The sequence below is a fragment of the Pholcus phalangioides genome, unplaced genomic scaffold (genome assembly GCF_987345545.1).
Source record: "Pholcus phalangioides strain wild (caught in Gottingen) unplaced genomic scaffold, Ppha-v1.0 ptg000017l_1, whole genome shotgun sequence".
Classification (NCBI taxonomy): Eukaryota; Metazoa; Arthropoda; class Arachnida; order Araneae; family Pholcidae; genus Pholcus; species Pholcus phalangioides.
In genome coordinates, this window is record NW_028301610.1 from 12,594,278 (window position 1) to 12,608,160 (window position 13,883).

The 13,883-nt window shown below is 36.4% G+C and overlaps 1 protein-coding gene across 1 annotated transcript in view; it reads left to right on the top strand.

Annotated features, from left to right (window-relative positions):
- Window positions 1-11,133: 11,133 nt before the first annotated feature.
- Window positions 11,134-13,883, top strand: part of LOC149072402 (kalirin-like) — a 171,728-nt gene continuing 168,978 nt past the window's right edge. The window contains exon 1 of the mRNA XM_089247111.1: window positions 11,134-11,438. Within this exon, the coding sequence (XP_089103237.1) occupies window positions 11,277-11,438 (162 nt within the window). The 5' untranslated portion in view covers window positions 11,134-11,276. The remainder of the gene's footprint in view (window positions 11,439-13,883) is intronic.

Consider the following 13,883-nt stretch of genomic DNA (forward strand, 5'->3'; position numbering starts at 1 on the left):
GAAACTAAATTTGAAACACTCAGTGGATGCAAAGATGGGTTTCAATTTATGGGAATGGTTAATTCTATTGGAAAAGTGTGAAGCTGCAGTTAAAAAGTTGGAAGTGTCGATATGAAAATAGCCATGAAGGACTTTGAAAAGGAAAGTTAATCGAGGAATATGTCTATGGGTGGAAAGTGGTTGAATATTGAGTTGGCGCTTGAATTCAGTAACAGAGATGGAGAATGACCAACAGTTTAAAATGAAGTGGGCTGATTTATTTTGAATAGATTCAAGTTTGTCTATATTGGAGAGAGTATGGGGGGTCCCAGATTTCACAGGCATATGAGAGTACAGGAAGGATATAGGTTTAAAAGCAGAGATGTCTAATGTGACAGGTGGAGCTTTTAAGGTTTCGACGAAGAAAGAAGACTTTTTAGAAACACTTATGAAAGATGTAATCAATGTGGAGGTTCCAAAGGTGGTTGGCAGAAATAATTATACCCAGCTATTTATAATAGGAAGCCTCGTTGATTAGAGAATTATTGGTAGAGTAAGAAGAATCGAGAGGAAGTCTTTTGCGAGTAAGTTTCATAAAAACTATTTTTGAAGAATTAAGAGGTAATTGCCAGGACGAGCACCATTCTGAAATAATGTTGAGATTGTTTTGGAGAGATGGCTGGTCGGATTCGTTGTGCACTGTTTGGTAGATGACGCAATCGTCTGCAAAGACTGATAGGGTGAGCCATGGAATTAGGAAGATCGTTTATATAAATCAAAAATAATAATGGCGAGAGAACCAAATCCTGGGGCGTGCCAGACTTAACTTGGAGAAATGGGGAGTTCTGGCCATTGAAAAAGACAAACTGACTGTGGTTGGTAAGTAAGACTTCCACCCATTTAAGCAGTTGAACACATAGGCCAAGGTTTTGGAATTTAAGTAGAAGTTTATTGTGGGGCACCCTGTCAAAAGCTTTAGAGAAATCCAAGAAAATTAGATCTGTTTGGACGTTTTTGTCAATACTGCTTGATAAATCATGTATGAAAAGGGCTAATTGTGTAGTTACTGTATTGTATATATATTGTATTCATGTGCATATTAATGAAAATCTTCAATAGTTTAGGACTTTTGTTTGACTTATGAGCCTTTCCTGTGTCCCTGAACCAATTTGTTAAGACAAATTTGCTGCCTGGCAGTTGAGTGGTTAGGAAGCTACAGCCTCCGACTGTGCAGGTCTGGGTTCGCGAATCCCAGTTCGGGCATGGATATCTACTAACACTAACATATTCCCTGGACAGATCTCTTGGGAATATGTGAGGATCATGTTTAAAATTTAAAAAAAAAATGCTAATGACTACGAGAGTGACATTCTTAGCAGGGGCGGCTCGAGTTTACCTGCCGCCCGGGTGCGAAGCCTCATATGCCGCCCCTAAACGCGTCTCTGGTTTGAGGCTGGCAGGGCTTCAGTCAAGAGGACCTCAGATCAGAGTTTCTCAACCACCAACCGGGCCGTGGATAGTTAACCGACTCATTTTTACCATTAGGCGTGCTTATGACCGGGCCTTCCACTCACATAAAAGAAATCAAACGGGCCGCAGGCTTCCAAAGGTTGAGAACTACTGCTCTAGATAAACATGATTTTTTTTCAGAAGAAAGCTGCACACCATTGTTTATTGTGCAAAATGGTCGTGACCGACCATACGTCCCGCTTTTGAAACAAATTTTTCTGCTTTTTGATCCAGAATTATTTTACCGTTCTTAACGTCAGAAACAGGTAATTTAATCCTTAAAACAACACTTAATTTGGGTAGCAGCATCACTTATCCTGTAAAGGTGATGTATAGCGAGGTTATTTTTTATTAAGAAATTTATTTCAAATGTGTTTCTGGTACTCCAGGGACCAGACAAGTGAGAAGCCGAATTTTTCCTTTGCTTCCGGACCATTCTGGAAAAAAATACTGGATGAGGGAACCAAAATGCACACTTGCCCCTTTTCATAGAGCACAGAGTGGCTCTTGGGCCATGCGACCCATTATGGCCGTATGGGGCGCCACCAAGAAGGGTATTACGTCCATGGTGAATGGGTGAAAAAAATTTCATTGGCCAAATAAAATTATTCCTGTCCGTTCTGGAGAATTGCTAAATCCGAGATGAAAGGGAAAAAAATAAATTCTTTTTTAAGATTTTTGTTAGAAATTATTGGGATAAGTTATGAGGGAGGGGCATGACCCACAAGGGTAGGGCTGACGGCTCCAGCCCGGGGGCCCGGGACTCTATATTTATCATTTTTTTGTCACGTTATAAATCAACTGTAGAAGGGTCCCCCATTTAAAATCTGGCTTGTGACCCACGAAAGATTCCAGTGTAGGGACTCTGACGCAGAATGTAGGGGGTATGGGGGAATAGACAGGTGGTGCAAAAATCCGAGATCCCAAATAGAGATTCTTTCTCGAGCCGCCCCTGATAGCTTACGTTCTTGTTTTTGGTATTACGGTCATAGGTTCTGTCTATTTATTCCCTCAAGTTTTCTCAACATCTCCCTTGTCGAGATATCACTCAAAAGCGTGATGCCATTTGTGAATTTTCACTGTGAGAAATTTTTAAAAATTTTGTAGCCTTAACTAAAGTCTACGGTGCGCCCGGGTGCATCGCACCCCTTGCACCCTCGTTTAAGCCGCCCCTGTTCTTAGCCCAAGCTCATGAAAGACTTTCTCGCCCTCTGATTTTGTGTTAATGGAAGCGACCACTTCAAAGCAAAACCCCAGCTTTTTTGTGTTGTTCCAAAAATACTTGAGCTTTCAATACTAAATATAAAGTAAAATAATATATAAAATAAATTAATCATATCTTTGAGAAGAATTTTGGTTGGTGTGAGGGAAACAGTTTATGCTTGTGTGTGTAAACCAAAGTTCCACTGCATACTGTACATAAACATAAACTTTGTTTTGGAAAAGAAATTTTTCATAAGTTTTACTCATTGTTATTTTTTTTTAGTATATACTTCAAAGCACTCTTTTTACACAGTCACGATCTGCTATCAATGTTTTTCTCTTTTTACCGGGTATAAGTTTCTATTACATTTTTCTGATCCTGAATGGTGGGAGATGAAGAAATGCTGCAAATCGAAATAGATTCAAAATGCATTCCGAGCAAGAAATGTTTAAATTGACAAATGTATAAGAAATTGATAGACATAATATAAAAGTCACGAAAAAAAGTTAATCTTTAATAAAATTGATCAATAAAAATTGAAGTAAGCTACTTTGAAGACATTAGGAAAAAACTAGACAGTTTGAAAAAGAAAGTCAGGAGCAAAGATGGATAAAAAGAGTTACTGGCACTCTTTAACCCTTTAAGCGGTTTTTAAAATTTTCCCGGTCCGCATTACTGCCACATTGGAAACAAAAGTGGGTTAAGAGATATTTCTCAGGATGATCGAAATAAAACAGATCAAGTTTGGCGAGATATCTCGGGATTGCCGCTGTAAGGGTTAACCAGCTTTGGTCAGTGGGGCAAAATCAGGCTGACCATATTTCCTCGAGAAAAATACAGTATGCCTCCAATTCTCGCTAACGATGAGCGAAGTTGCCAATTACTACTGAATTTAAAAAAAGGAAAGAAACCGCCAAAAAAAACCACCATTGCAGATGTTAATGAATTAAGGTGAATTCTACCGAAAGAAAAAGATTAACATGACTATGACTTGATTGACCATATTTCCTCTAGAAAAACACGAAGAATCGGGATCTTTTTAACGATGCCAAAAGTAAGCAAAGCTGCTAATCATTGCTTAAAAAGGCTTGAAAGACAAATAGTAAGATGACTATTAATAGTTATAGTCATAACTATCATAATATAATTTATAAAATGGGGGATTAATACTTGATTTCAGTAAAGAATAAATATTCAATTTGGCTCCGTTGAAAATGCGGAAAATAACGGGACATCGTTCCAAAAAATTTGGCCAAAATTACATGAAAATACGGGAATGTTAAACAAATACGGGTCATATGGTCACTTCATGTAATGCGGAATATCACCAATTATCGATAAAAAAAAGTTGCCAAAAAGTTGCCGGGAAATTAAATGCTACTGCAAATTGGAGTGGATTAAAATGTTTTACTCGAAAAAAAAACATGTGTGGTTTTTATAGTCATAATTATCATAATATAACTTATAAGCTACGAAAATAATCTTAACTCATTTTATTAAAGAATAAAAATTCAAGTAAGCTTCATCGAAAATAACAAGACATTTTAATAAAAAAACTCTGGATGGCCAAAATTACGGGAATGTCCCAGTCTAGTTAAAAGCAATAGGTAAGGTATCTTCAACAACAGCTCTTTGAAAATCACTTGCAAAGCGTAACAGCGTGGTTCTCGTTACAAGCCGTGCTCTGTGCCGTCTTAAGGACATCGTGAGCCCCCGGGCCAACTGATTTTTCTGATGCCCTACCTGGCAAACTCTCGAGAATTTTAACTAGTTCTAATTTTTGTTAGGCCCATGCGTTAAGACGGTATTACTTGTATCGGACTTTTACTATACCATAGCACCTCAGGCTCCAAAGACACAGATAGCATGTCATCTATATCCACACGTGTTACTACAAACATAAATAAAGTACCGATGATGTATATTGACCATATTTGCTCAATCTTATAACCAGAGCCCGGAGGTTGATGTGACATTTGTATTTTTTCACTTTTATGGCATTTTTTTCAGATTTTGGGGCATTTTTAGGCTATTTTTTCAAAATAAAAAGTAGGCTGAAATTTAAAAAAAAAAAAGTGCCTTTCTTTCATCACTTAAAACTGGTATCTTCTTTTATAGATAGGGTGACACGTCCCATATTTCCCAGAACAGTCCCAGTTTTTTTTTTTTTCTTGCCGTTCCGAATTTTGGTCTCCTGAAGTTTTTGAAAAATCCTCCCGCTTTTTCACACTTCCAACGAATTCTACGTGAATTTTAATTCTTCGCTGAGACAAGGATTGAAATTATTTTCTGAACTTATTAATCGAATTATGATATATATATAATTATTTATATATATATATATATATATATATATATATATATAATTATGACTGAAAATACATGTGCAAACATGCCTTTCATATACCTGCCATGTGCTCAGCGTTGTTTTTTCATGAACTGCATTTCAATCCACGGCGATTTTCAGCAGCGCTCCATTTCCTGCCACTAAGAGATTTTTCAGAGATTTCAGTCACAATTGGCAGTTTTACTGACATTTGGCACCATTTTTGCGACAATTGTCGATTTTCCCGAATTCTCGTATTTTTCTTGAGGAAATGCGGTCAGACACATTTCAGCAGCCCATTTCAATGTATAATACAATTTCTGGCTTAGCCTTTTTAGAACCGTTGATGAACACATCCATTTTCTATCTCTAACATACAAATAGGAGAAATAAATAAGCGATGCAGCCAAGAGCCAAATCTGGCGAGCGATGACAGCTCCGTAAAAGTCAAAACAACAGTATGTAATAATCGCTTTGGCGTGCACTTTCAAAATCTATACTATATCTACTTCCGTGGTTCAAAGAAAAAACTCGCCATCAGCCAAACTCCTAAAACTCTCACAAAAACGTGTCTTGTCTTCCAAGACGTCCATATCAATGATAAGAAGTGTAGAAAAAATAACTCTAAATGTCACGCAAGACATCTGTAGAGCCTTACTTAAACCATAAAGAAGAAAGGAAAAAGAGCTTTTTAGAAGTTGAAGTGGAGTTTATTTTGAAAACGCGTTATATCGACGACGGGTAGGTACTACGAGACTGCAGTTGGAAATCAAAACATCAATACGCAGTGCTCCACATCCTGGAGTCGGGCCCATTCTGTAGAAAATTTAAAGTGTAACAGATCAAGAAATGATGAAATTAATCTCACGCCCCCCAACAGGGCCGCCCTTAGCAGGCGCGGGGCCCTGTGCGAAAATAACAGCGGAGCCAAAGGCGTCTCGATAATTCCGGGGGCTTCCCCATCCCGAATTTTAAATTTGGAAGAATATTATGTGGGTGAGGGGAATCGAAAATTCAGAAAATGAAAATCACGAAAATTCGGAAAATGAAAATCACGAAAATTCAGAAAAGGAAAATCACGCAAATTCAGAAAATGAAAATCACGCAAATTCAGAAAATGAAAATCACGCAAATTCAGAAAATGAAAATCACGAAAATTCAGAAAATGAAAATTCAGAATAAATGCAAGAAATGCTTCCAGCACCATAATTAATTCCAGAAATTGATTTAAATTCAAAATTCCAAAAATGCAGAAAATTTCAGAATTATTTCTTTCTAGATGAAAATGCAGAATTCCTAAATTTATGGAAGGAAATTTTTATTATTTTATGTAAGTGTAACCTCAAAACGCGGGGCCCGGTACGACCGCACTTTTCGCACACCCCTAAAGGCGGCTCTACCCCCCCCCGCAAGATTCAGTGACTTGAAGGGCACCTTGAACTTAGATTCGATGTATTTTTTTGGGAGGGCAGGGGTGAAGGAGAGACTATGAGGCCTTGCGACTAATTTAAAGATGTATCTTGTGCCTTGGGCAAATGCCCCCACTTGCCCATGCGGAAATCGGACCCTGGGAGGGGGGTAACATACAAAAAGCCATATAATTACAGAAATGCTGAAAAATATCCGCCCACTAAATAAAAGTTATGAAATTATAGAATTAATGAAAACAGAGTAGTTTTAGAATAAATGAAAGAAGTAATTTCAGAATAAATGAAAGAAGTAATTTCAGAATAAATGAAAGAAGTAATTTCAGAATAAATGAAAGAAGTAATTTCAGAATAAATGAAAGAAGTAATTTCAGAATAAATGAAAGAAGTAATTTCAGAATAAATGAAAGAAGTAATTTCAGAATAAATGAAAGAAGTAATTTCAGAATAAATGAAAGAAGTAATTTCAGAATAAATGAAAGAAGTAATTTCAGAATAAATGAAAGAAGTAATTTCAGAATAAATGAAAGAAGTAATTTCAGAATAAATGAAAGAAGTAATTTCAGAATAAATAAAGGAATTAGTTTCAGAATAAATAAAGGAATTAGTTTCAGAATAAATAAAGGAATTAGTTTCAGAATAAATAAAGGAATTAGTTTCAGAATAAATAAAGGAATTAGTTTCAGAATAAATAAAGGAATTAGTTTCAGAATAAATAAAGGAATTAGTTTCAGAATAAATAAAGGAATTAGTTTCAGAATAAATAAAGGAATTAGTTTCAGAATAAATAAAGGAATTAGTTTCAGAATAAATAAAGGAATTAGTTTCAGAATAAATAAAGGAATTAGTTTCAGAATAAATAAAGGAATTAGTTTCAGAATAAATAAAGGAATTAGTTTCAGAATAAATAAAGGAATTAGTTTCAGAATAAATAAAGGAATTAGTTTCAGAATAAATAAAGGAATTAGTTTCAGAATTAAAGAATTAGCTTCAGAATTAAAGAATTAGCTTCAGATTTAAAGAATTAGCTTCAGATTTAAAGAATTAATTTCAGAATTATTTAAGAAATAGTATCAGATATGATGAAAAAAAGTAGTTTCGGAATGTTAATCAAAGAAATAAATTCTGGATAAAAGCAAAAAATAGTTTCAGAAATAATTAAAGAAATAGTTTCAGAAATAATTAAAGAAATAGTTTCAGAAATAATTAAAGAAATAGTTTCAGAAATAATTAAAGAAATAGTTTCAGAAATAATTAAAGAAATAGTTTCAGAAATAATTAAAGAAATAGTTTCAGAAATAATTTCAGAATTAATTAAAGAAATATTTCAGAATTTTAACCAAAAAAATAATATTAGAGTATATGAAACTTTTTTCAAAATAAATGTTTGTGGGCCCCGAGTTCCAGACAGGTGCGGATGCCGATATGTCGGAAGAAAACAACTAATTGTGTAAGACTGTCCCGTATTTTACCGGACATTCCTCAGGATGCTTGAAGAAAATATTTCTCGTGTTGTCGCCCCTGTTTGTTAGCCTCTCTCTCGTCATAATGAGATTTGGTGCAACGATTTCTGAAAGGCGGAAGTCTGGTAGACTTACACTCCGAACTACTGTAGTTCTTGCCCATAGACTTAAGATATAAATAGACCGCGCACGCTATTCATAAAACTTGTCGAACGTGAAGAAAAGATGAGCAGTATTGTCGGGGAAAGAACAGGTTCTGCGCTATTACATTTGGCGCGTTTTCGCAGAAGCTAGGATGTTGCTGTAACGAAATTTGACTCAATTCGATCAAGTTGATGAAAACTTTCCTTCATTTTTTCAATGAATTTCACTCATTTTTATGTGAAATATTTAGGGAGTATCAGATTTGAAAAAATAAATTCTATAAAATAAACAAATATTGGAAAACGGAATTTATTTATTTTCCATTAAGTGATAATTCTTAATAATTTCTTAACACATGGGTTTTTAAATTTTAATTGAATATATAATATTTGAAGGAAGTGAATATAAACAGTATAAATTTCATGAAATAAATTTTTTTGGCACAGTTTTTAATAGCTTTCTAAATATCTATACACACACAGGAAACAAAATATTGTATACAACAAATATATAATGTTTATGTTACTGTAAATTTGATAAATCCGTAGTGCGCGTTATCTTCAGAAATTATGCATAATAGTTGGTAAATATATGCATAATTACCAATATTTTTAGTAAGTTTGATGAATTTCGTAGCATTTATCACTTTTTACGAATGAATCGAATAATTCTCAAAATGAAGTTAGTAAGTTTAATGAATATGGAAAAAATCCATGCTGAAATATCACTTTATTTCAACAACTTAGTTCTGTCCGTATGAGATGCGTGCACTACACATATTTCGCCATAAAAATTAAATTAATAATAAATGCGAAGATAGAGAGAGATTTTTTTTCATCGGCTTAGTTCATGTTGGCTTTTGCTGTATTTATCAGCATATGCAAACATAACCGTTACGAAGAGGGGTAAAAATACTATTATTTTTAGAGGTTGTTATGCATTTTTATGCAAAACTGCAATTGTCTAGAGGGGGGGGGGAAGTTTTCCTCACATTCTATTTAAATAGAATATTTTTCATAAATTTCTCCATCTGAAAAGCATATTTTCTTCCAAGTTGAGCAAAACTCGAATGAACTCACTAGCTCGCCAAATCTCGCCAAATCTTGCGGAGACGTATATTTCAGTTAAAACTTCATAAAACTCACAATTTCAATCATTTATTGCCAAAAATTCTATTAAAACATTTAATAATGATTCATGCCATTTGAATTTTACTAAAACTTGGAACTTTAATTGAATTAAATCCAAAATGGAGTCGTTAGAAACTGAGATTACGTCAGAAATCCATTGCATCGTCAATTTAATATTCCAATTTTTAATTTATAAGAAGGGGAATAAGCAAAAAATTATTCCTTTGTGAAAGGATAATGTTCCTCCTTTCCTAAACCGTTCAGAACATCCGAAAGCTGCACACGTGGTGACCATTCTAATGAAAAATAAGACAGCACTTGGAGATCGTCATACGAACAGCCATAAGGAAAGCATTGCCAGCGAGATTCCCTGACCAGCCTTTCGACCGGAATCACGTGACTCCGGATCTTTGCTTCACATTGTAACCCCTCGCGCGCACTCTATAGTATTATTACTCTGTGTTCTTGCCCCTTCAATTCCTGCCCTCTGTCATAGCTCCTCTTTCAGTCGTGGTCCCTTTAACTACCTGTCATGGCTCTTCTTTCACCCATGGTCCCTTAGTCACCTGTCACGGCTCCTATCTCACCAGTGACAACTGCCACGGCTCCTCTTCCTCCCATGACCCCTTAACCACCTGCCATGCCTCCTCTTTCAACTGCCGTCCCCTTAACCACTTGTCATGAATCTGCTAAAAATATCCTAGGATCGTAAGGGTGCCATATAGCCCAAGGTTGAGAATCATTTAATCTCATATCTCATGGCCCCCGCAATTGTGGTGCCCACAGGGGTCCAGTCCGGGGATCCTGAACGATTATTTTTTGTTTTCTGTTTTTTATACTACTACTAAACCACGTACCTCGTCCACATTTCTCTGTAGAACTTCTAACGAATTGGTACATGTTAGAATGTGTGTGTATGTATAGTGAACCTTCCGTGAAGTTTGCTTCTGTGTAATGCTTGTCATGTGTAGTGCTGCCATCTGCAATCAAATTTTAAAACTATGAGTTTTTTCTCAACTCATGGTGAGTGGAGTGTAATGAATGAATAATTGCAATGTTGTAGGCCTGTTGCTCTCTGCCGTGAGACTTTTTGACGGGGAGATCGGCTCGACACCATTGTGGCGACGGTGGTTGGCTGAAGTTGGTTTTCTGTGGTTCCCAACTTCGAGGCGCGTATGCGAGCCGATCTCCCCGTTAAAAAGTTTTTATACTATTAACTCACTATAGAGATCTCAGTCTAGGGATCCCAACTGCAGAATGTGGAGGGCCATGACCAGTCTAACTACCACTGTGAAAACAATAGTATTCTTCTATAACTGCAGTATTTCTACACATTAAATGCACACGAACTCCAATGTGTTCCAACAAATTTCGAGAAGCAATTGCTCAAGTACAGTATGTAAGAAACCCGGGCTATCTCAACAGTAAAGTCATAAGCCACTGGGCAACCTGACTTTCCTGAGGGCCCCGCCTGCGGACAAATTTACATACTTATTCACGAAAACTGTAACCAAATCTCATTATTATCAGTCCTCAGGCCGTGCTCGGATGCACCCATGCATCACGATAGCACCGACTATAGTTAAATACAGTTTGAAATCTGTATAGTTCACGACATAATAATCAATCTGCTTTTTTCTCAAGCCCATTGAGCTTCAGTCATAAAATACTAAAGCTCGAAGCTTGATGACGGGGGGAAAAAAAGCTTTTTGGCGACTTTTCTCCTCGATCTCTTTGGCGTAAATACATAACTTCTTAGTTTTCGTGATAAAAATAGACAAGAAATAAAATAAGAAGAGGCGAGTCGGGCAATGAGAGTTTCTTTCTTGCTCAAGAAATTATGAACGAAAAAAAGAAGACAGTTCAACACTCATTGCTACTCTAGTTCATGAATAGGCTATACGCGTTTTTTTTTCGAGTGCTAGTCGGAGGATAACCGTGGTAGGCTCTCTCTCTCTCTCTTGCTAAAGAGTCCACATCTTTTTAGGTTTTAACACTCACACACACACAATAAAATACTTCTCTGATAGTTGCTACAATTTGCATATCGTGACTGAACTGATAATCGAAGTGTTAACGTCAAACGTCGGAAGTATGAGGAAGCTAAGTTTGAGTTGGTTCCGAAGTTTGTCGTACAGTCCATCAGAAGCAGTTCGTCAAGAGGATTGTAAAGAAGGAGATGACGCCGACGCTGGTTGCACAAGGATCAGGCATTATGCAACCATACCAGAGGATAGGAGGACTGAGCAAAGAAGTGTAAGAATTTATTCTTTTTTGTTTGTGTGTTATTATTAATTCAGCTTGTCGTATACTTATTTACCAGGAGTTAAAATCAAGATTATGGTGATTCAAACAATGGGTTTGAACACTTTAAAGTTTGTTCATGATGTTCGTAACGTCTTAAAAGTTATAATTTCTACGAAAATACGAATTTTAATAATACTGCGAAAAATGAGTTTTTTTGAGAAAAGACTGATTGCATTATATAATTAGTATTATTGAAGAGGATCATTAATTGAAAAAGCAGGAATAGCTTTCAGCTTTAAGATATTAGACCAGGCTTCTTCAATCTGGTATTCAATGACGCATCTAAAGGCGCGTATACACTAGCGCGCCGATCTTGCCAAGCACGATCCCTGTACCGGGTCTGATCCGCTCGTGGGTACACACATTTCCTTTGTGTTCCTTGAAAAAACCGATCCCAGGTGGGTCCAGTGAAAACAGCTCAATAATTGTTCACAACACCGCACAAATTGCTGAACTAACAAATGCGAATGCTTTCATTGCGTGATCCGCGCGCTAGTGTATACGCGCCTTAAGGCAGAGTGCATATTGGATCGATACGATAAGCGATACAACCTACAACTCGACACGGATCGGTTTAAAACCTGAATTTCAGGTTTTTCGGGTTACGGATTGGTTAGAAACCTGCATTTCGGGTATTCGTGTCAAGTAGCAGATTGTATCGCTTATCGTATCTAATATTTTTATTTCTGCTTTAGACCGAGCACGTGAGCAAACAAACACGAAGTTACATTGAACAACATTTTTACAGAATTGATAGAATCGCAAACCCGATCTGGCTAGGCAACCGATTAAATCGGGAAGGAAGGGGTGAGAAATATTGAAAAGGTGATCGCGTAGAGAGATTAACATAGGGCAGGTGCAAAAGAAATGTAAAAAATCTGTGGGGCACATCGCCCGTCACAGAGGGAGCAGTAGTGTTTGAAACGGCTGCAACCTAGTACAAAATTACAGCTAGCCTGCAAAAGGGCTGATGTGAGGTCTTGTTATTAGAATTGTTAAGATACGGCTCACACGGTAGAAGCAAGAATCGAGATATCTGTAGAAAGAATTGTAGTCGCTAAGGGAAATTTTTTGGGTAAAAACTCTTCTCACATGAATATCAGTTAGGGATTCCAAAAGCAGTCCAGAAGAAGAAAGTGTACCATTCAGTTCCAAGTTCAGCCTGAGAGTATTCGATGCTTTTGATGAATTCACTCAAGAGCTCCTGACTGACAGCATAATTGAACCATCGCGTTCGATTTTAGTCAAAACTTCACCCATTATTTGTGCCTGAGTTTGAACCTACAGCAGAGTTGGGTTTACCATACGGGTGCTTATCGTTTGATGCTAGGCATAAATGGTGCTCACGGTTCAAAAAAATGTTGGATAAGACCTCTGTAATGATTATCCCGAGTGAACGTTACTGTACGTAAGGAAAGGATGAGTAGTTCAGAACTTAAAAAAATGAACAAGTTTTTTTCTGTTAAATGTTTGTCTGTTCGCATAATCGAGAACACCATAGTTATTTTTCAAGACATAGGCCAACTAACCCGTCTATAAATTGTAAGTCCATAAATATTTACAACTATTGCAATAATTTCAACCAAAAAGAAAACATCTGAATAATCTTGCTCTGCATGTGAAACAGTTTAAATATTCTATATAACTTTCAATAAGAGTTCTTACTTAATTTGGGGGATCAGTATAAACTATATTGATGATATCCACTGCAGCTACACAGATGAAAAATTTCTTCACATTTAGATTTTTAAGCTATGACGTAATAGTTCGAAAGAAGACCTGTTTATAAAATCTACACCAACTTTTGAAAAGCAAAAAATTAAAAATTGAGCTAGAAATAATTTTGCAGCTTTCTTGTCTATTTTACAGGCATATCACGCCTATTTACTAACCGTAACTGCCGTCATTTATGTGTCTGTTTTGCAATGAAACGAGCAAACTTGTTTGAGGAAACCAGAACCAGAATTAGAATTTTAATGCCAGTGACTAGCTCTTTAGACAGACTATAAGCTGGATTCAGGACTGGGGCCCTTGGGGGCCCCGGTGAAGAGAAAGACAAGAGAACAGTGTACGTGTAATTATGAGTGCATATACAAGAACGGAAGAGATTTAAATTTCACATTTGGGCTTTAACGGTTCTGTATCCAAATTAAATTAATTTAATTGACTGGTAGAATGCCGCCACTGCCTTCAAATTTTAGTTGTTTGAGAAAACGGCTCAAACCATTTCAAAATGAAATCTCTGGGCATTCAGCGGGCCCAGTGTCTGTCTGTTTCAAGAAACACAGAACTTAACCAAAAAACGTATTTTTTATAATAAAAGTTGAGACTATATACAGAGCCATATAGATGATTAGTTCTCCCAGTCTAACTTGATCCATTTAGGACACCAGG